This window comes from Podarcis liolepis (genome assembly GCF_965112155.1).
Source record: "Podarcis liolepis genome assembly, chromosome: 8".
Classification (NCBI taxonomy): domain Eukaryota; kingdom Metazoa; phylum Chordata; class Lepidosauria; order Squamata; family Lacertidae; genus Podarcis; species Podarcis liolepis.
This window is the reverse complement of record NC_139560.1, coordinates 22938609-22958951: the sequence shown is the minus strand read 5'-3', so window position 1 is coordinate 22958951 and position 20343 is coordinate 22938609. Positions and strand designations below refer to the sequence as shown.

General features: G+C 39.6%; 1 protein-coding gene across 19 annotated transcripts in view; it reads right to left on the bottom strand.

The window, feature by feature from the left end:
* UBR5 (ubiquitin protein ligase E3 component n-recognin 5) overlaps positions 1-20343 on the bottom strand; it is a 67089-nt gene that overhangs the window by 9682 nt on the left and 37064 nt on the right. For 8 of the 19 annotated variants that reach the window (XM_083517166.1, XM_083517152.1, XM_083517149.1 and 5 more), the window contains 25 exons: positions 19156-19366; positions 17603-17729; positions 15629-15780; positions 15131-15226; positions 14583-14706; positions 14183-14280; positions 13460-13608; positions 12956-13047; positions 12272-12418; positions 12060-12178; positions 11839-11965; positions 11595-11724; positions 11229-11389; positions 9713-9952; positions 9125-9248; positions 8255-8366; positions 7590-7721; positions 6769-7026; positions 6237-6505; positions 5662-5873; positions 5179-5409; positions 3652-3725; positions 2150-2322; positions 1441-1554; positions 165-382 (listed from right to left, as the gene is read on the bottom strand). In XM_083517166.1, coding sequence (XP_083373292.1) covers positions 165-382; positions 1441-1554; positions 2150-2322; positions 3652-3725; positions 5179-5409; positions 5662-5873; positions 6237-6505; positions 6769-7026; positions 7590-7721; positions 8255-8366; positions 9125-9248; positions 9713-9952; positions 11229-11389; positions 11595-11724; positions 11839-11965; positions 12060-12178; positions 12272-12418; positions 12956-13047; positions 13460-13608; positions 14183-14280; positions 14583-14706; positions 15131-15226; positions 15629-15780; positions 17603-17729; positions 19156-19366 — 3890 coding nt within the window. The remainder of the gene's footprint in view (positions 1-164; positions 383-1440; positions 1555-2149; positions 2323-3651; positions 3726-5178; positions 5410-5661; positions 5874-6236; positions 6506-6768; positions 7027-7589; positions 7722-8254; positions 8367-9124; positions 9249-9712; positions 9953-11228; positions 11390-11594; positions 11725-11838; positions 11966-12059; positions 12179-12271; positions 12419-12955; positions 13048-13459; positions 13609-14182; positions 14281-14582; positions 14707-15130; positions 15227-15628; positions 15781-17602; positions 17730-19155; positions 19367-20343) is intronic. The other 11 variants (XM_083517161.1, XM_083517165.1, XM_083517150.1 and 8 more) reach the window with 3 other exon arrangements.

Below are 20343 nucleotides of genomic sequence, written 5' to 3'. Positions count from 1 at the left end.
AAGAACCAATATGGAAACCCTGTGTTCACAACACAGCCATTTCCTCTCTCTTTTTCCTGCTGCTGTTGCCTATCCCAAGCAGTCATTTGCGGCAACACTCCTGACTATGCAGTATTGAGCACAAAGGAGTAAAAATAAAGGTGTTGTTTCGTAAGTAATGGTACCTGAAGGATGTCAGAGGTGGACCTTCACTTTCGGTCAGTCCAATCTCTGCCAGTAAACTGCTTTTCAGCTGTGCTGCAAGATCATGAGCCGAAGGGCCTGGCTTAGAACTCTCCGATTCTTCAGATGGCACATTTTGTTCTTCTTCCTTCTTCTGCCGATTCTGCATGCTCATAACATTTTTTAAATTTGCTGCGTAAGACATTTTGGTTGGAAGAACCTAAACAAAAGGGCAATGAAACAGGTTTGTAAAACACTGCAGGGTATTTTCATGCTCTAGACTCAGCTGCAACACTATTTTGGTACAGTCTGCATATCATCATTAACCATCGTCAACTTTATCATGAAAGAGCTGATCTTGGCTTCTTCGCTCTGCCCCAACAACAAGAAAGAGAAACAACCCTGGCATTATGTCCCAACCAGGGACTCTGGTTTGTTTTACTCAACCAAATGCAATCTGTAAATCAAGACCAAACTTTGCCTACAGATCATGGTTTGTTTGGAGCAAAACAAACCCCCGTCACTGGTTCAGACATAATGCTACAGCCCAGCTTAACGCATCCATAGTGAATCATTAACTCTTGTCATCATGACATGCAAACAAGGTCACTATAGTGCAAGAACCTAAAGTCTAATACTAGCTGAGCCAGAGAGTCTGGATTAACTTGACTGGTCCTATAGAAATCAGTGGGATCCAAGTTCATTTTTATTCATGGATCTCTCCACTGAAACAAAGCAAGCCCTAAAAATGTCCATACATAGTATTATAGATTGAGATGAGGAGCTCTCTAAAATAGCAATGTGGAATTTTCAGATCTAATATTCTATGGGAGCAGGCCTTTTCTCTTCCAAATTTAACTTTGCATACACACAAATAGCTATGAACATTTGGAAATATCCATTGTGGATCTAACAAGCCTTTTTTTGAAACATCTTCTATGCATTCCCCACTTGAGGAAAGAGTTAATAGCTATCTGACTGCTCACTAGAGGAGCAGGCAGCAATTGCATTTGGGTAAAGCCTGTCTTCCAGCCACTGCAATTGCATTTCCAGAGTCTGAAATGAATACTATGGTAATCTTGTGGTTCTTTAAGGCAAGGTAAAGTCCTTAGAAGGCCTGGAAGGGAATTGATAGTGGATAAAGAAATATGGATATATAAATATATAGACTTGCTCTCATTTTTTTAGCAAAATAAGAGTGAAAAGAGAAAGTGGAGGAATGGAGAGGGAAGGAAGCAATGTTATGAATTTGTAACATGTATCACAATAAATTCATACCTCAAGACAGTTTCTATCCACAGTCACTTCCATTAAACACTTTCCACTATTGGCAGAGGATGAATATAGACCCTGACTTGGCCGACCAAACAAATCTTCTTTTCTAGCATTTGGCTGAAAAAAACCCAGAGGTAATTTACATGTGAGCCAACACTGATGCAGATGCAACTTTCCTGATCACAACGTAAGCAGCTGATCCATGCATCTCTTCTCTACAGTGAGAATTTATTTTTCTTCCTCATATGCCACCATGCTTTGAGGAAGAGTAACATGCCAAAAAACTACTCGCTGTATCAATTCCTGTCCTGCATCTGAGCAAATTAGCTACCCAGGCCCAGGAACGGCACTCCAAATGACTATTACAGGGTTTAACCTTAAGGAATATTTTGCTTCACCAACATTAGAACAAGACTGATTAAGGAACTTGGATAGTTAGCTTATTTTGTAATGGGTGTGGGGGAACTAAGCTAACCAAAAAAAGCTGTTGTTTGGAAAGACGGAAATTGGAATAGTGTACTGTATCTTAACAAAAACAATATTGACATATTGGACAATAAGGGACTGAAGTTCCTACTGCATGTATTAGCAGAAGTTGTGGCTGATTTACAATCTGCTCACAGTTGTTTAACAATGGCTAAGGTGTCTGGAGTATTAAATTATGTGTACAGCTTAGGAATTAAGCAATTTATGCTTTCTCAGTTAATATTACCTGTAACAGATGTGGCTGGTCTGCTAGTGGAATGGCCTCTGCTAGAGGAACTTCAAAAGGATTGGGCGGAATACAGCCAAGGAATGTCATGGAATCTGATCGTCGGAAGAATGGATGATTTTGGCCTGTTTCAGCTGGAAGGGAGTCGTCATCTTTGTCATTAAGTGTAGCACCTGAAAAGTGTCCAATTAAATCATTACAATATAACAGTGATTATCTGATACAGATTTGCTCTGTTACTTTATCCTGATAACACTTCTCCAGTTTTTAAGGACAAAATATCAGTAGTTATTCCACTTTTGTCTGCTTCTTGATTACTAGCTTACATTTTTTCCAAATTATTAAAAATAGTAATTGTGATTTATTATTTATATGCTGCCCATCTGAATGGATTGACCCAGCCACTCTGGGCAGCTTCCAACAAATTAACACCCATAATACTTTTGCAGGTTTAAAATGCTATATAAAAACAAGGAACAGCATTCAACTACCCTTCCCTTTTAAAATATTACTATGACTCCCTGTCTATTTTTTAAATCTCCCCTCTTTTCTACCATTTACTTCTCTTCCTTGTCATTTATCTTCCTCCAATCTTGTTGCTTTTCCCTCTTTCACTTCCATTCCTCCCAAAGGAAACTTTGGCATCATAACAGTGATTGCAGCCAGTTCCTTTATTCTTTTCAAATACTTTAAAGCTGAACTTGTCAGATTACTCATTGGATTTCTATTCAGACTGCAGTTCTGCAGACAATTTGTCTTCTTCTTTCAGTCTCTCACTCTCTCTCTCTCACTCAGGTGCCCACATCCAACAACACAATCACTTTTTTGCAACTAAGCTACTGGAATTTTCCACCCTACTTTCAGGGGAGAAGCAAAACGTAGAGAAGGTTGGCAATACAGGTTCCTAGTACCCACATAAACCTGTTCTGGCTAGACTGAAAAATTGAGTAAATTGAGTTTCTAAAGCCTTCTAAATTCAGCCCACTAGAAATTCCATTTTCCAGCATCTACAAAGGAAGTGCAGTCCATGTGAATGCCTACATCTTAAAATGGTATTGCTACTGCCACAAGCCCTTATTTCCTAGCTTCAAAAAGTTAAATCTGGGAAAGGAGAGCATAGGAACAAGCAGAGAGGGACAGTGGGGAGCTCATCCAGGTGTCCTAACGTTAGGACTTTTGGAAGATTCTTTTAAAAACCACACTAGGAATACAAAATGAATTGGTGCAGGTGAACCCATCACAACCATAAACCCCAGAAGCTGACTAGGTAAGTTATTCAGTGGCAGAAGAGACATTATGAACATTTTCAAAGGCACTGAACCCTGACACTGAAATAGGTCCTACAGCTGACCCCTGAAAAAAACCAGCTAGGACTTCATTTTTATCAATTTTATTGTGCTTGAACAATTATCAATGTCTGTGAATCATTTAAACCCAAGATCCAGAGATATGATCAAGTCTCTATCCAGCTCCCCACAACCCCAAACTGTACAAGTACTAACTTTGATTTGTGTCATCATCATTTTCATGCTCTGAATCTTCATTGTCAAGACCAAGTTCCAAAAGTTCTCGGGTCCTTAAAAAAAAAGTGAATGACAGGTTATTTTAGATGGCACGTGGTACTAAATTTTACAACTAGTGCTACACAAGAAAAATAATTAAAATTATTGTATCAGCTATACAATCTTACAGCTGTACCATACACATGCAGTTCCCGCTTTCCTCAGAAATCGTTCATTAAGTGAGTGTGTGCATAAAAAGCTTATGATTTCCATTGATTCCTATGGGGGAAATCCCAATGCATTCCCACGGCTTGCTGGCATACTGCTTGCCCCTCCATCCTGAATTACTTCCTGTAAAGCTGCCATTTTCACCAAGATCAGAGTTCTTACTGTGCTCCTATTACCTCAGTCACAGCTTCATTTGAGAGGGGTCCTCAGGCTGCTGACCGGAGCTGTGTCCCACCTCACCCTACCCTATGAAGCTGTGACTAGGGAAAGGAGTCCAATAAGGAGCCTGGGCTCAGTAAAAATGGCAGGTTTAAAGGAGGTAATTCTCTGACATTTGTATACACAGAGGTCCCGCTGCTCAGGTATCTGTTTCAGATGTTCATGTAGTGAGGTTAGGGTACAAATTCTTAATGTTTGCATAAATGAAATTTCGCATGAGTATTTGGAAAATAAGACCTGAATGTATAGTGTACTCATATTCTTATAATGTAATGTTTTAACTATAAATGCAAGTGAAGGCTTAGTGCCAAACCTATTTATTTGCATCATTGTGTGTAACACTTTTCAACAAATTCCAAAAGGTGGTTTAAATCCAAAAAACTGAATATATTTAAATCCTTCCACTATTTTAAAAACGAATCCAAGCACCCAAAGCAAGAACATTCAGTTCCTAAGAAAACGATAACTGGGAGAATAGTGTTTATGATTATGATGAATGCTTCACTTGCCTTTCAGAAACTACTTTGAAAGACAAAAGAGAAATAATAGGATTGGTTTGGTTTGTGGGTCTTTGTAAATTGGCTTCTATGAAATTATTATGTTTCTTGGTACATTGTTAAATTGTCCTGTTTCCTGTTGAAAGAACTTGAGTGCCTGAACTTTGATTTCGTCAAAGAGCTATGGTCACTCAGGTAGATATATGCTGGGAGAGGAATGGAGGCATGTGACCTTCAATACTATTGATCTGACCAATGTATCATTCTAGACCATCTTTCTGGTTTGGTATTGGGGGTCCATAACGTTCCCTCCTTCATTTTGCAGGTGCCAAAACTGAAAATGTTCATATTTCTAGTCAATTCTCATAACCAGGCCAATATTTCAGCAGCAATAGCTAAATTCCAGGTATCACAATACTTGACTACCAGAAATTAATCATCTTCAGCTATACATATATAATAATCTATTGCATATGCTACATATATAACCACAAGACACATGCATTAGTGTTATGAATCAAAGGGGACACCAACGCCCGTGCACAATCTAGCTATATTTCCATTGAGTAATTGGCTTCCGTACCTCTTCCGTTCCAGCTGAGGTGTATCCAAGGTAGTCTGCTGGTTCATTGCTTTAATCCAATAAATGAGAGCTTGAAAAACATAGGCTACATGTTTCAATGAGCAGACATCCAAAACTGGAAGAACATCAGAATGCTCATCGTTGTGAGAACGCATCAAGGAGAGGGCGTAATTTAAGAAGTCCCCCCTTGCCGACATCATCCCCTGACGAGCACTAAGCAGTGTAGCACGCCTGTAATTTAAAAAAAAAATTGTTTTGGGCCACAGAAGTGCATAGTTTAAACTGGGGTAAGCCTCCAGCCCTGGGCTGCTTTATTTGGCAATGCTAAGAGGAATACTTGCATTTTAGACCAGGGGTGGCTAATCTTTTGGTCAGCCAGCCCTCCAAGGGCTACATGTCAGTGTGGACAACTGCATTGAATTTTTGGCTTGTGGTTACTTAGGGGGGGGACTAACATACAACTATTAAGGTACATTTGCATACCTTCTGCCCTCCAAAGTTCTTAAGCTAGCTTCTTCTCGTGCTGTCATCCTCTCCCTCCTGGTTGAGTTCTGTGATGCATGAAGTGGGTGGTTTGGGTGCCCTGGGTCTCCAGCAGAGGCAAGGGCAGAACCATAGCGCAACTGAGCTTCGGTGGAGTCCATAATGCTCACCATCCAATTCCACGTGGGTATCAGTTTTTCCTCAACGTAGTTCTAAATCAAATGTGATCAACATTTTGTATACATACGCACAAACATAAAAAATTCAGACAAGTTCTGAACCATACCCCATTGAACCAATTACACAATGTATCCACTTTGTTCGTCTATTCCCCTAAATTTCAGATTGAACTGTTACCTTTATTTAGTTCCCAATCCACCAATTTTAGGGTCCGGAGGAGGGGAGAAATTTCCCTTCCTAGTGGCCCAATATAGGGGGCAGAAGAATGATAATAAGCATGAAACAGTAGTTATTTACTGTTACTATACCAAGGAATTTAAAGGTGTAAGCCAGATTTTGCATTAAAGTCACTCCAGTTTAAACATGGAAATTGGCATATCTTTGTTGCACTTTACCTGCAAATTCACTGCATCCTGGTATGTCAGCTTCACGGCAGCTGGGATCTGAGAGTACACCAGGTGATTGTATTTGGGAATGAGGCCCATCAGATCAGATATTTGTCGGATCACAATGCTATATGCCCTCGCCAAACTGCTTGCCGATGTTAAATAGCTGCTAGCATTGCTAGCCTCAAGAGCCGCTGCTGCTGCCGCCGCACTTGTGCTGATGGTGCCACTTCGACGCAGGTTTGATGGATCAATATAAATCAAGCCTGCTGAACTTGCTAAAAGTAGAAAGAAACACATTCAGGGGGCGTCAACAGCTAAACAGAAGTGAGCTCCAGTACTAGCACAAAGCAGATGATCAATATTTGATCCTATCCAGTCCATAAATGATTCTTAAAATAACAAAGCACTTCACATAAATTACTTGTACCCCTTCTGATCAAGAAAAAACAAAATCAAAAATCAGTTCACTGGGTAGGAAATCAGAAAAAAGTAAGGCCCAGTGGAGTAAAAAAAATAATAATTATGATTTTTATAATACCTGCTGGAGCAGAGGTACTAGATGGAGCAGTGCTGGTAGTCCTCTGATTCTGGGTGTTACGTACAGCCCACTGCATTGAGCGGGGTGCCTGGGCGGCACCATTGGCATGAGAGCTGTTTGTTGTTCGCTCCAGAGGCTCGTCTAGCATAAAGGTCTCTTGCTCGATATCATCACTCTGGCTGCTGCTGCTATCTGAATCACTGGTGTCATTGGACTGAGAGTCATCCTCAGAAAAAAATGCTGGAACACTGCTGGCACCTATGGGGAAAGATATACTATAAGGGTCACTGATAAGAGAGCAGGGTAAGCTTTATTTATTAGGCCAGAAATCCAAAGTATACTGTGGCACTCAGCTCCTACAAAGTAAGAAAAACTTTTTAAGAAGCACACAAATACTTTCCTACCTCGCGTTTTTTCAACGTGTTTTTAGAAGACAGAGCTGCAGATGCAACCCCACCTTGACACATCCCTCGGGCTGCAAGCATAACAACATTATTAACCTGACAGTTGCTGCTTGATTTTATTTTGTTTTAATAAATTTAATAAATTGTTTTTGTTGCTGTAACCCACCCTTATGGTGAAGAGTTCTATTAACAACAATGAACAACAACAATAATAGTTAAACATTTCTGATTTTCTCCTACAAAACAGTCAAGGTAACTTAAAAAATAAGCAACTTGTAGACTTCAAGGTATGCCCATCAACCTCTCTCAGACTAGGGGACATATTTAAATTCTTTTAATAATGTACAGCAATATATTGTCGTCGTCCCCCCCCAAAAAAATATACATAAAAATGAAGGCTGATAAAAAGAATATTACCTGCTTCTGATCCTGCTGTAGCTGCAGTGACAACACTTCTGCGCCCACTGGCATTGTCCTGGTTGCTATGGTTACTCTCACTATCACTCTCAGTTTCTGCTGCTGCTAGAAGATCCAACTCCATATCACTTCCTAATAACAAATTTATAGAATTATGTTAACACAGTGGTCTGCATGATACAATATTTCAGATTCTTCACAAAGCTATCTTTCATTTTAAGCCCTCCCGCTGCTCAACTGTTGAGAAGATTAAGGCACTCCAGTAGGACATTAACTACTGCTTAACTCAACCGCAGAAAGCCATATATTTATCTCACAAGCTTGCCGTTTTTGACACCAATATTACTAATGCACAATTACCAACATGTATAGCAATACAAGTTAGAATGAAATAGGGGGTTGCAGTAGCTTTCTGTTTCGTTTCTAATCAACCCAAAGAAGGTACACTTTACAGTCCCTTGTGTATGGTAAAACCTACGGGTTGCATCCAAACTAAGATAGCCACACTTAGGTTCCACTGAAATAAATGTAGAATGTCAGCCATCACTACCTTCAATGGGACCAAAGTGAGAGGAAATAGGACTCACTGAGGTACAGAGGACTTATTCTGGATCCAACCCTGTGCATGTCTTAAAATTACTAATAAACATGTCCAGGTATCATACCATCTTCATCATGCTCATCATGCTGCCCTTCTGCCTCAGCATTTTCCTCGCCATGTTCTTCTTGCTCATCATGGTGGTCTTCTTCCCCAGCTACCCCCTCTACCACCTCAACCTGAAACAAGATGATTTTTTTTTTTTTTTACACCATGTAAATGCTTACGATCTTCAAGGATGTTTTGTAAATACAGCTCTCAAAGCTATGGCTGTTTTAGACATTTTCTATATTGTTCAATACACTTATTTTGCGCTCCATTCCTAGTTTTGGGCCAGCGCTGTAACATTTTGCTACCTTAGGCAAATAACAAAATGGCATCTCGCACCCCTAACTCCACCTACAGAAGTATGGCGTACTGATAGTTGAATCTTATTCTAAGACTGGTAATGGGACATCTGCCTGCTGTAGAATGTCAAAAGTAAGTGATGCTCTACTATTTTTCAAATATGTGCATTTTTTGTTGCGATGAATATAAAGTGAACACATTGAAAAGTGATGCTGAGTTCATAATAGCTTTTTGTTATTATGTATTTTCTAAATTAAAGAGAACTTTGAGGCTAAAAAGTGGTGCTCATACTCATAAAAATTGGGAAAAGAGGGCATCAAATTGGCTACTCCCAGCTTAGACAATAGACAAAGCCATTCTCTAAGGTACCAGAGGACTTTCTGCTGCTAGAGGCTAACATGGATACATTTTTGGTAGTGTGTAACAGCAAGGTTGTACACTCATTTACATCCCAAATTGCAGTATAGCTGAAACTTCACAAGCCAGCTTATTATTTTGCATTCTAGTACTAGATTCATTTAACATTTGCACTGATATCTACTTTAAAATAAATAGAAAGTTGCCCATTGAAAACAATTAAGACAACAACCTCTTCAACATCTGCTGACACAATGTCATCTTGTTCTTCATCTCTGCCACGAACTGGTTGAGACTGACTGATCCGCCTTTGCTGTGGATTTCTAATAATATAGGACGACTGAGACTGACTGGAACTACAAGAAAGAAAGAAGGCTTTTTTAAAAATACAATTATATATATTTACACAGCATCATCACATATGATTTTCTTCTCTTCACACAACAGTATCAGCTTTAATACAGCAGACAAAAGAACCTCCATAAGTATATTAACATTAGTTTAAAATAGCCAGTTGAATATAATAGATTTCCCTTCTTGTTTTTGATAGCTTCTTCATTTAAGTTATTTTGAGCTACCAGCCCAGTCCACTTCCCATGTTAGCTGTACACCTTGTTCTACCTATGGCTTGTTTAACAAAACCACAAGCCATCTCACAGATGAACAAAGGAGCCTCAGCTTGTTTCTCCAAAGCTTGGTTTGTCTGCCAGCTGCTCCTGCTTTGAGCCTCTCTACCATAGTGAATGTCTGAGGATGGATGGCCAAAACATATATGATTCAGAAGAATGAATTTATAATGATAAACATTAAGGAGCATTACCTGCTGGATTGATCAGATGATGGCCGTGGAGGTAGTGGTTCTACTGAGAACAGTTCTTCACTGCCTTGCATAGCATCTATACTAGTGCTTGCCAATGTAAAAGGTGCCGTAGGACGTGCAATACCCATTCTGACTGGGATAATGAGGGATTCCGCTACATTGCACAATTCCTCCACAGCGTAAGGTAGCAAAGCTTGGAATACACGCTTGCATTTCCCAATTGGCTGTGGAATGAAGTTACTGGAAACAAGATGTGGGAAGGGAAAACACTGACATCAACAGCCACATTCAAAAAGGTTCAGAATACACAAAAACCAGAGCAGGTTGTTTAATGGTTTTGTATTTGCACAACTATTTATCTGTTCATCCTGTTCAGTCAATAGTCAAGCTGCACTGCTTCCCCCTTAACACTGCTAAAATACAGCCCTTCTTTCTGTCTCTTGGGCAAAAATTCTGGTCCCCACCTCTAGTCTAGTGGTTGGCCTACTGTTCCACTAGCAGCCCAGTGGATACAAAACAGTATGTTGAACTTTACCTTAAAACTGAAAGAAAGTTAGAAGTATATTATACAGTTGGAGCACTACATTTATGGGAAAAGACTCAAAACACAACAGGTTTAATTATAAAACGATGACTAACCCATTCATGTAGCTTTTCATAAATCAAAGCATTTTATTTACTCTGCAGTCTTTATAGCAATATGAATCAGAGGCATAGTGTGGTACCCAAGTTATACGACCATGGCAGGCTTGGCTTACAGATGGTGGGGGGACAGTGCTACTATGCGGGATGCTGTATGGAGACATGTATCCCCATTTGTTCCTCTGTTTCAGGATACACAGCATGAGAAAGCCCCCAAGGTTTCTGTGTAATAATGCTATCTGTAGACACAGATGTTTCATTGTACTAACTTTTGAAACATGGTTTGAATTTACTCTCCAGAGGACTGTTTCCAGTTGATGTGTACACCACCTACAAAATACAATGACATCTACCCTTGAAGATGATCTGGAAGTTGCAGATGGTGCAGAACATGGCCACATGGCAGGAGCGGTACAGCAAGATGGGACCACACAACACCAATCCTGCATGAACTACACTGGCTACCTATTTTTTTGGTGCTGGGTCCAACTCAAGGTCTTTAAAGCGCCAACAACTTAGGACCTCACAACCTGCTAGTTCTCTCCTTATCTGCCAAGCCAGGCCTTGCAATCTGCTGGAGGCAGCTCATTTTGTAGACACACCAGTGAGCATAGCTCGCTATGCGGGGGTGACATGGTCTTTTTGGGTAGCCTCGCACTTGCAGAGCTCCCTCCCTATGGGGATCAAGTTGTCCCTCTCACAGTTTTTACAAAGCAGCTTCATTCACACAGGGATTTGGGAGAAGTCTGAGAGCAAATGGCTACTCTTGATGCTACTGAACTGTTGAGGGGCATTTTATAAATAAAAAATCTTAAGCATTCTCTCTCACTGCCCCAAGCAGTAATTCAAGTTTTTTTATATTAAAAAAGCTTACTTTTTCTTTTTTGAGGAAGCCATTTCCACACTGAGGATAACAAAAACTCTTGCCACAGAACGCAGAAACCTCATTGTAACAGAAATTGCTTCTTCTCTGCGACCTGGAGTATATTTGTTCTGCAGTTCCTTTACAAGTGTCCCCAGCAAAGTATCTAAAAGCTGCAAAGAAAAGTTTACTGGAGCAAATGTCTACTACGGCTACGCAACCATGCAAATTCTTGTGCAAAGGAACTGAATACATAAGAGTTAGGACAAACTTGCCACAACTTAGATCTGCTAATCACATTAACATTCATACCTTCTAAGCGCATAAGCATCGAATGGACAAATTTCTTTGGCACTGTGTTATTTAAATATGCCTTACCAGTATGTCTGCTGTACACTTTACAATAAGGCAGTGTGTAAAACAATCCAGCCGAATAGTTCCACTTTGCTGATTAAGATACACTTGTTCTTCAGGCAACAGATGACCAATCCTACTGCTTGCACTAAGACTTGGAAAAAAGCAAAAGAAAGCAGGGAAAGAGGAAAAATAATGTAAGCTGCCAAGTCTATGATACAAAGTCAGTGCTCAAAAGTGTAATCATAACTAGTTCGTTAATACACACGGGTCTTTGTTCTCCTGTGAGCCAAACATGATCATAGACTTCAGTGCATTCCAATCTTGCAAAACCCGTTCCAAGGCAAGCTGTGCAAATCGTGGAGGTTCTAAATCATGATCTGGCATATCCGAATCTAAAGCCAAGGAATTAAAGAAAAGCATGTAAGCAGTTTCTGCAGCAGTTGCTACAATAAGAGAAAAATCTTGTAAACGAGAAAAAGGTCCCACCTTCAGGATTTGCAGTCTTACGATTACGGTCTTCCCTAATTCTTGGTGGCCTGTACTGGCAATGTTCTACTGTTTGTCTTGCAACTGTCTGCACCAAGAAGAGCAAAAGATGTTCCCCCCTGTAAACATAGAAACAAACCAAGAGTTGACATAGGAACTACACTGGGGCTTTTTGTGGGGCAGGTCAATCCCACTATACAAGAGACACTTGCCTACTATTTGGCATGGTGACAAGGTTCGTGGTGGTGAGCAGCCGGAAAAGCAAATCAAGACGAGCAGACTTCTGTCCTGCAATTAATGTTTTGCACTTGCATTTCTCCCAGCAGTCACAGTAGGCTGTTGGGGATGTGCGTTTGAGCCTGAAAGTAGAGACAAAATGTGTTAATACAATTTATAAATTTATAAACAGCAGTTTCCATATTGATATACACTACAACCAGTTTCACTATGTCCATAATCATATTTTTTTTTAAAAAAACTGCTAATTCAACTGAAGTGTTTGTCATCTAAATACCATTTTCCAGTTCTTGTTTATGAAAGGCTACATTAGTCTGAGGAAACGGTGGCCTTGAAAATGGGGTGGCAGCTTCTCCCCCTATTATCAGTCCTAAGCAAATGCCTTATTTATCTCACCTCTCTGTGACACTGCTGGAGAGGAGGCTACCTAGCTGGTTACATCTCCACTCCCCATCCCTACACTGTGGACCCAGGCCCAAGTTCCAATTCCAGCTTCCTTCAATCATCTATCAATCCGTTCACTAACGAAAATTTTAGGTGCAGCATAGCACTAAAAGAAATAAAATTCTACTGCATTTTCAAGCAAAATGAAACTGAATCATCCCTGAAAATACACAGCAACCTACAGAAGTCTTGATATTAGGAATAAACACACGTACTTGCAATCATGACCTTTGTGGCACACCCTTGCGCACTCTGTGCAACAGCACAGAGACTCCAGTAAACCGCATGTTCTACATTCAAATATATCCTACAAAGAGAAAATTGAGCATTTTAGGGGGGGGGGGAATGGAGTACTATGTATAATTTTACGATGCTGCTTTTAAGTGGTAGCTAACAATTCTATATATGTCTACTTATATGTAAAGAATCGTCAAGTTCAATGGAACTTACTTGCAGGTAAGTATGCACAAAATTGCAGCCTTATTTATTCTTCAAGAGTTTTCAAGTTACATTACATTAAAATAATGTTAAGCTTCTTGTTAATGGTTTCTTGTTAAACCAAAGAGAGCAGTAAGAAGCTTCCCCCCACCCAGCCCTTTCCCCAGAAAACCCAACAGTAAGAGAAAGGCAAGCATTTAAAAATCTATGCTTAAAAGCTCAGGAATATGAGCTTGTCTTTACACCTAGCACAAAAAACCAATTAAGTTCCCTTATTTTACCTGATTTATGTGCTCTGCACCAGTCCATGTAAAGCTGCATGTATCATTGCAGCATAGGACATATAAAGGAGAGTCATCTGGGTTTGTGCCAGTTGGACAAACCATTCCCATAAACACATCCTCTTCCTTTTCACCTGAAGTTGCCTCCGCTTTTTAAAAAAGGAGAAAGATAGTGCTTAAAATGAAGTTATACATACTCTTTGAAGAGCTAGCAACTTAAGGTAATAATTCTCAAAGGCCCTCTGTGAAGAACACAAAACATCACGGCACTTTAACATTACTGCTAAACCACACTGCACATCAGCTAACCAAATGCACTCATGCTTCCCTCCAAAATGACTTCAAATTGTATTAGTTATACTAAACAAAATTCCTCCTCTATGGAGAACAGGTTTTTATCTTTGTTTCATTGAAAGCTGCCACCATTCACAACCTTCTGTCAATAATTGCCCTGACCTATTTTCACAAAAAAGAAAACCAATGGATATCAGAGCATACCCTCCTGCAGGGAAATTATTACAGGAAACTGTATCTATTGAATCAGACACTTTTTAAAACCAAGAAGATAACAGAAAGTTATTCATGGACAGCAGGAAGACTGGCATTTTCTATTAATTCAATATTTTACATTTTATTCCACTGTCTAATCCAGAGATTTAGGAAGGGGAAAGCCCTCGATTATTGGCATACATAAAGCAAGAATCACAAATAGTATTCACATACCTTTGGCAACTTTTTGTGCAGTTTCTAAAATGGTAATTGCTGCAGGATATGCTCTGCCGCTTACAGCAGACATAAACGGTGTCATACCTCTTGCATCCCTAAAAAACAGTAATATGTCAGTATCATTTTCAGTTAAGTTAAAAAGGCAGTCTTCTAGGTATAGCAAAAAGAGCCTGATTTAGTACTACCCCAACTTTTAAAGTTAAAATGAAGGTAATAGATCTGATGCATAAACAAAAATGGAAAAATCAATTTATTAACAAATACAAAATAGAGCTGTTTATATCAAGGCTCAGTGCAGCTTTGTAAAACATACCCAATTCCCTCAACCATTCTTCATAAAGCTTGGCTTCCCAAGTAGATGAAAACACTACAAGACATGCACAAAAAGACCCCTTACTTGGCTGATAGCAGTTCCCGAAGATAAGGCTGTAAAACCACACTGTCGCATAACAATTTCAATATGAAGTGAGCATTTGCCTTCCGATCCTTTGATTCCACTACAGAGGGTTCTGTAGAAGGACCTGCAAATTGGAAAAGTATTGGTGAAAAATAGCTGCCTACAAAAGTAGCTCACTTACTTAAAACATTCTAGAAAAGAAGAGGGATTCCTGTATCAAGCTATTATGATTAGCCAACACTTTCACAATGTCAGAAACCTGATGCTAAATTATGAATTTGAGTGTATATAAAGGACTGGAAACTTCATGTCCTGAAACCAATATTGGCCAACATATTTTGATGTGTGAAGCAGTGCCAAATAGTTTTAACAGGACAAACAGACTGATATGTTAAGCACCCTTATTCATTATACAGAACGATGGGAAGATGCACCTTCAAGTTATAGGAGGGAACATTTAAGCTGCACTAAAATACATGTATGAAGCGAGCATTTGCCATTTCTTTTTATTAAGTCGTATGCAAGTGTACAAAATAGCATGTTCTCACCTGGTATCGTGGAGGTGCTGGGTCCTTGGCCAGTGCCAGTTGTTGCTGTGGTAAGAGATCCCACAGCAGGGGCCAGGATAAAATCAATGTCACCATCTTTTAGTAAACAGAACAGTAGGATGCACATCAATACATAAAACACACCCCTGGCAATATGCGCACTCCACAGAAACTACCCACACTATATCTTTAAATTTTCTTTCCTTCCAAAGGCTATTCAACGAAACTACTGGTAAGTGCAGCTAACATTATAGCAGATAGCAAGTCACATTATTGAAATAAGCAACATCTGCCTACAAGCTGTAATCAGAAAATTTTAACACTCAGTTTTCACCTGAAAGCACAGAAGTGGCTAACTAGCTAAATGCTTTGCACCACTGAAGTTGCAATAACATTGATGCAATGCATTTCTTATTCCTACGCTCTTTCACAAGTTCACACGAAAGGCAATTTATATCTACTTTTACACTTATGCACAAGTGCATGTGAAAATCTTACCAGGGTCCATCGCAGGAGGATCAGGCACCCAGCTTGGAGGAGCGATGGGAGGAGAAACTGGATCCTGATGATCACTAGATGAAGCCCCTGCTTCATGTCTGCCCAAACCTGCTGCTCTCAGAGATCTTCTCATCATCTCTCTCAGTCGCAAACTAAGACCAAACAGAAAATCCTAAAATTAATGCTTGCCTATTCTTGCGCAGGGAGCATACTGAAGGCAACCTAGTGTTCTAGAATGCCAAACTAACTTTTGTCCGCATTTATAACTAATATGTGGGAAAGAAAGCAATATAAATGCCACACCAATTATTAAATATGAAAAAGAAATACGGCACGTATTTTAGACACAGTACTGTCAATGTACCAATTCAACTTTGCATTCGCCTTGTAACTGCGGTAAGCCTGAAGTTGCTCCTGCATTTAATTTATAAGTGAGCGCCCGCTCCCCCCAAGATGGGGGGAGAAAAGGGAATAACTAGCAACCAAAAACACATTGCAGGTGGTTTGCAAGTGAGTGGGCTCCAACGTAGGAGTACAGGGTGCCAGTGTGGTGTAGTGGTTAAGAGCGGTAGTCTCATAATCTGGTGAACCGGGTTTGCGTCTCCGCTCCTCCACTTGCAGCTGCTGGGTGACCTTGGGCTAGCACACTTCTCTGAAGTCTCTCAGCCCCACTCACCTCACAGAGTGTTTGTTGTGGGGGAGGAAGGGAAAGGAGAATGTTAGCCGCTTTGAGACTCCTTCGGGTAGTGATAAAGCGGGATATCAAATCCAAACTCTCCAGCAATGTATCAGATTCTTATCTGGTGAAAACAGGCTGATAACACAACTTTATGACCACTGCAAAAGTATAGCAATTGTTGTTATACTTTTCCATTCACCATATAGATGGGTTTATGAAGCATTTCTGTATCCTTCTGTTGTGCTGAAGAAGAATTCCACGAAACAGTGGGTATATCTGGAATCACTGTTCACTACATCTATTTGCAAACTACTTCGGCAGTGTTGGATGCCATAAACAAAGCTTTTCAGCCTGTTTTCACCAGATAAGAATCTGATACATTGCTTCTTTCAGAGACTTGCATAGCCTTCAAAGACTTTCAGAGACTTATAAGACTTATGTTCATTTGGTTTTATGTTTTCAAGAGAATCCATGAAGAGTGCATATTTTGCGACTTTCAGAGATTCATAAGTTTTCTGTTTATGTGATTTCATATATTTCATATTATATAAAGAGTGTCTATTGATATCGTATCATTGTATTTGGTCATCGTGTTGCCTTGCTTTTAGAAAGACTGGAGCCAGAAACAAACTCCAATTCTCCTCTATTAAGGAGTTAAGGAAAGACTATCGTCAATCCCAGCCAAATATGAAAGAACTGTGGCTCAAACCAGACAAAAGGGCACATAGTCCTGTCCACCTGATACAAGTTATGCCCCTCTGGGGGGCTGCTGCCAACCAAACCCTGGGTTAGATGGAGGGTGCTATCAGAGACAAGCAGAAAGAGGGAAAGCAGCACCACAGTAAGTCAGGGAAAGAAGAAGCGAGCTCCCATGCTTACTGGAAAAGGATATTTATTGTTGTTGCTCATCAAAAGATTTGAAAAGTAGTTTGTGATACGGTATGGTGGTTTTCTTGTTCAAAAAACAAGAGCCAGAAATCTAACCTGCACACACTTAGGAACATGAGAAGCTGCCTTATAATGATCAGGCTGTCTGCCCATCTAACCCAGTATTTTTGACTGGCAGCGCCTTTCCAGGGTCTCAGGAAGAAACTCTTTCTATCACCTGCTACCTGATCTTTTAACTGGAGGTGCCAGGGAGTCAATCTGGGACATTCTACATGCAGACGATGTGCTCTATCACTGAGCCACAGGACCTCCCAAGCAGCCCTTTGGATCCTGGCCTGCGTTAATTCATAATGTCTTGCCGGTAATTAATACTGCAATAGCAAAAAGAGAAGTTTCCACTAGCTTACCTTCTGCTGCTAGAGGATCCTGCACGATTTCCCGGTCCATTACTTGACACCACTGAAATAGCATTTGCAATCGCCTCGACGGCAGATAACCTTTCAGCAAATGTGTTCCTTTCGGAGCGCTCTGCTTCTGAAGCATAAAGAAGAAACTTGGCATCTGTTTTTTACAGAGACATTAAACACTAAAGAACAGAAAGCTTCTCTGTCACTTTTATATAAAATTTGTATATGAAATCAACATGGAATTTCTCAATATTAATATGCAAATGTATAATGATGACAATGGGTTTGATTACTGAATAGCAAAAAAACTCCACAGCAGAGAAGAGAAAGACAGGACAATTTAAACTGGAAAACACATAAGACACGAATACACAACTGGGCAATTCTAGCACTCAGTGGTAAGCAGGAAAGGTTAGGTTCTTTTTGCTAAATAAGGAAACCAGTCTCCAAGCAGCCCCATAAATCATTCATTTGCTAGACATCACATTCAGAGGTTCAGAAACATGTATGTACTTTAGAGATTTGGTAAATGAATTTGCTTGCTTTCCCCTCTACTTCCTCACCCCTATTTCCTTTGCAGCATGCTTAGTAGATTTATATGCTGTTATTTTTAAAATTGTAGATGGCCTTGAGCAAGTTAGGAGAAGGGTGTAAATGGTGTAGAAATGTATTTTAAATTATTTAGAAAGTACACTTTCTTCTGCTCTTAGTTCCTCAAAAACTTCATGTATTTTGCCCCACTGCAGACACATACAGTATACATAGATGTTTCCATATTTCTAGTTTAATAGGATTCTCTGTTTTGTAGATCTCCAGTTCATGCTGTAAAACGCAGTTTTAATGCATCATACAGGCCATTTTTTGACATAAATTGCTCCTTTCCACCTTTCTTTCCTTCTTTCTTTCTTTCTCTCTCTTTCTTTCTTTTTTGTTTTGTTTCAACAGTCATAACCTTATGCTTCAAGTTCACAATGGCCTGTTTCGTCTTGAAATTCCTGTCTTTCTGCAAGCGTCATCTGCTAATTTCCCCCAGTGTACATTAGCGGCAAGAATTATGGCTGGATTCCAAGCACTTCCACACATGCAGGCAATGGAGTTGGCGCTAGCTTCTCCGTGCTGCTTTGAATACTGCACCAGATGGTCCCATAACCTCCAAGCACAGCTTTTCAGGACTGGAAGACTGCAGTGGGAAGGGAGCCTTGAAACAGCCTGATACAAGCATGGAACATTGAGCGCAGCATTTCAGATCCCACCCTTACTTCCAAGTGACTTAATTTACCAAGTGGAAAATGTGATGCTGAACTGAAACTTGTTGCCAATTGGGACATTTGTTTCCCTTTCTACCATACTCTCTTCCTGCATTTTCCAACCGGATTGCCTTGCTGGTTTATGACAAGTCTCGTTACTAATGAAGTTGCTGTGCGTGTGTGTACCTGTGTCTGTGTTTGTGTAACTATTTCAGAACAGGTTTTGAACAATTCTGACTCATCTTTCTAGCCTTCATGCAAAAGCTCTCAGAAGAATCTCATCAGCACTTTGATCACTGAACTCACCCTCTTCCTCTTTTGTTTCTTTATTACTGGTTGGAAAGCACACAGATACACAAGCATGCAGAATATTTCGATTTCCATCACATCTGTGACTGAGGAAAGTCTGCAGCATTTGTGGATTCTGATCCAAGACAACAGCTTGCTCGAGGTTCATCAAATACTGTCTGCAGGCCTCATAGTCACATCGGAGAATATGCTGCATTAAAGTTTGCTTCTGTGCTCAGAAGAATTGAGAGAGACGTTAATAAAACAAGAGCAAGCAACATTCCCTTGCCCTATGCTACATTCTGCAGCCTCTTTTAGCATCAGTACTTTATCCTGAACTAAACAAAGTATGGGATACAAATGAGATAAATACCTAAAACTGATCGTGTAACATTTTAAAAAGTGCAGGATCAACAAACTGATTTGAGGACAGGCAGGTTGGGAATCCTATACCCCAGCTACAATGCTTTTAAAATTGCATGTGTGGCAAACAAATTTTAGTCATGCATTTATTTACATTTTAAAAAGCTTTATATCCCATTTATCCCTTTCATAAAGAAGTTGTCTAAAGTGGCTTACAAATAAAAAGCAAACATAAAAGCAACGATAATCCGGTTATTAACAATTTTAAATTAACATTTAAAAAGCAGCTAAAAAGTAAACACACTAGCACTAGAAATCAACATTTAAGCAACAGAATCAAAAGCTTGTTTTAAAAGAAGTTTTCATTTGCTAGTGGAATTTAAATAAAAAGGACTATAACCTATTTTAGCATTGTTTTTAAAAGCATTTTTAATACCTAGATATCCCATCTTATTAAAAACTGTTATTTAAAGTTAATTTCTGGGGTGGATGAATTTTTTTAAATAAATCACAATATCTGAAAATGATGTCCCAAAACTGCTATCACAGTAAAACAGAGAGAAGATGAACGTACACAACTATTTGCACGTGATTCTATGAATCTATGTGCTCTTTTAGGTTTGCCCTTCCTGACCAACTTAAAAGTGGAAATGTGAATTAAGCTATCTTTTTAAAAAATCACATTTTCTCCCTCCATTAAAGAGAAGTTAGGTCCAAAGCACCTATAAACAGTAATAGCAAACATTTGAACAAAAAGTAGACTTTATACTAGAAGTATCAATTTAGGCAGCTGCGTTTTGTAACTAGCAGTAAGCTACTTCTGTCACAGAGCTCTCATATCTA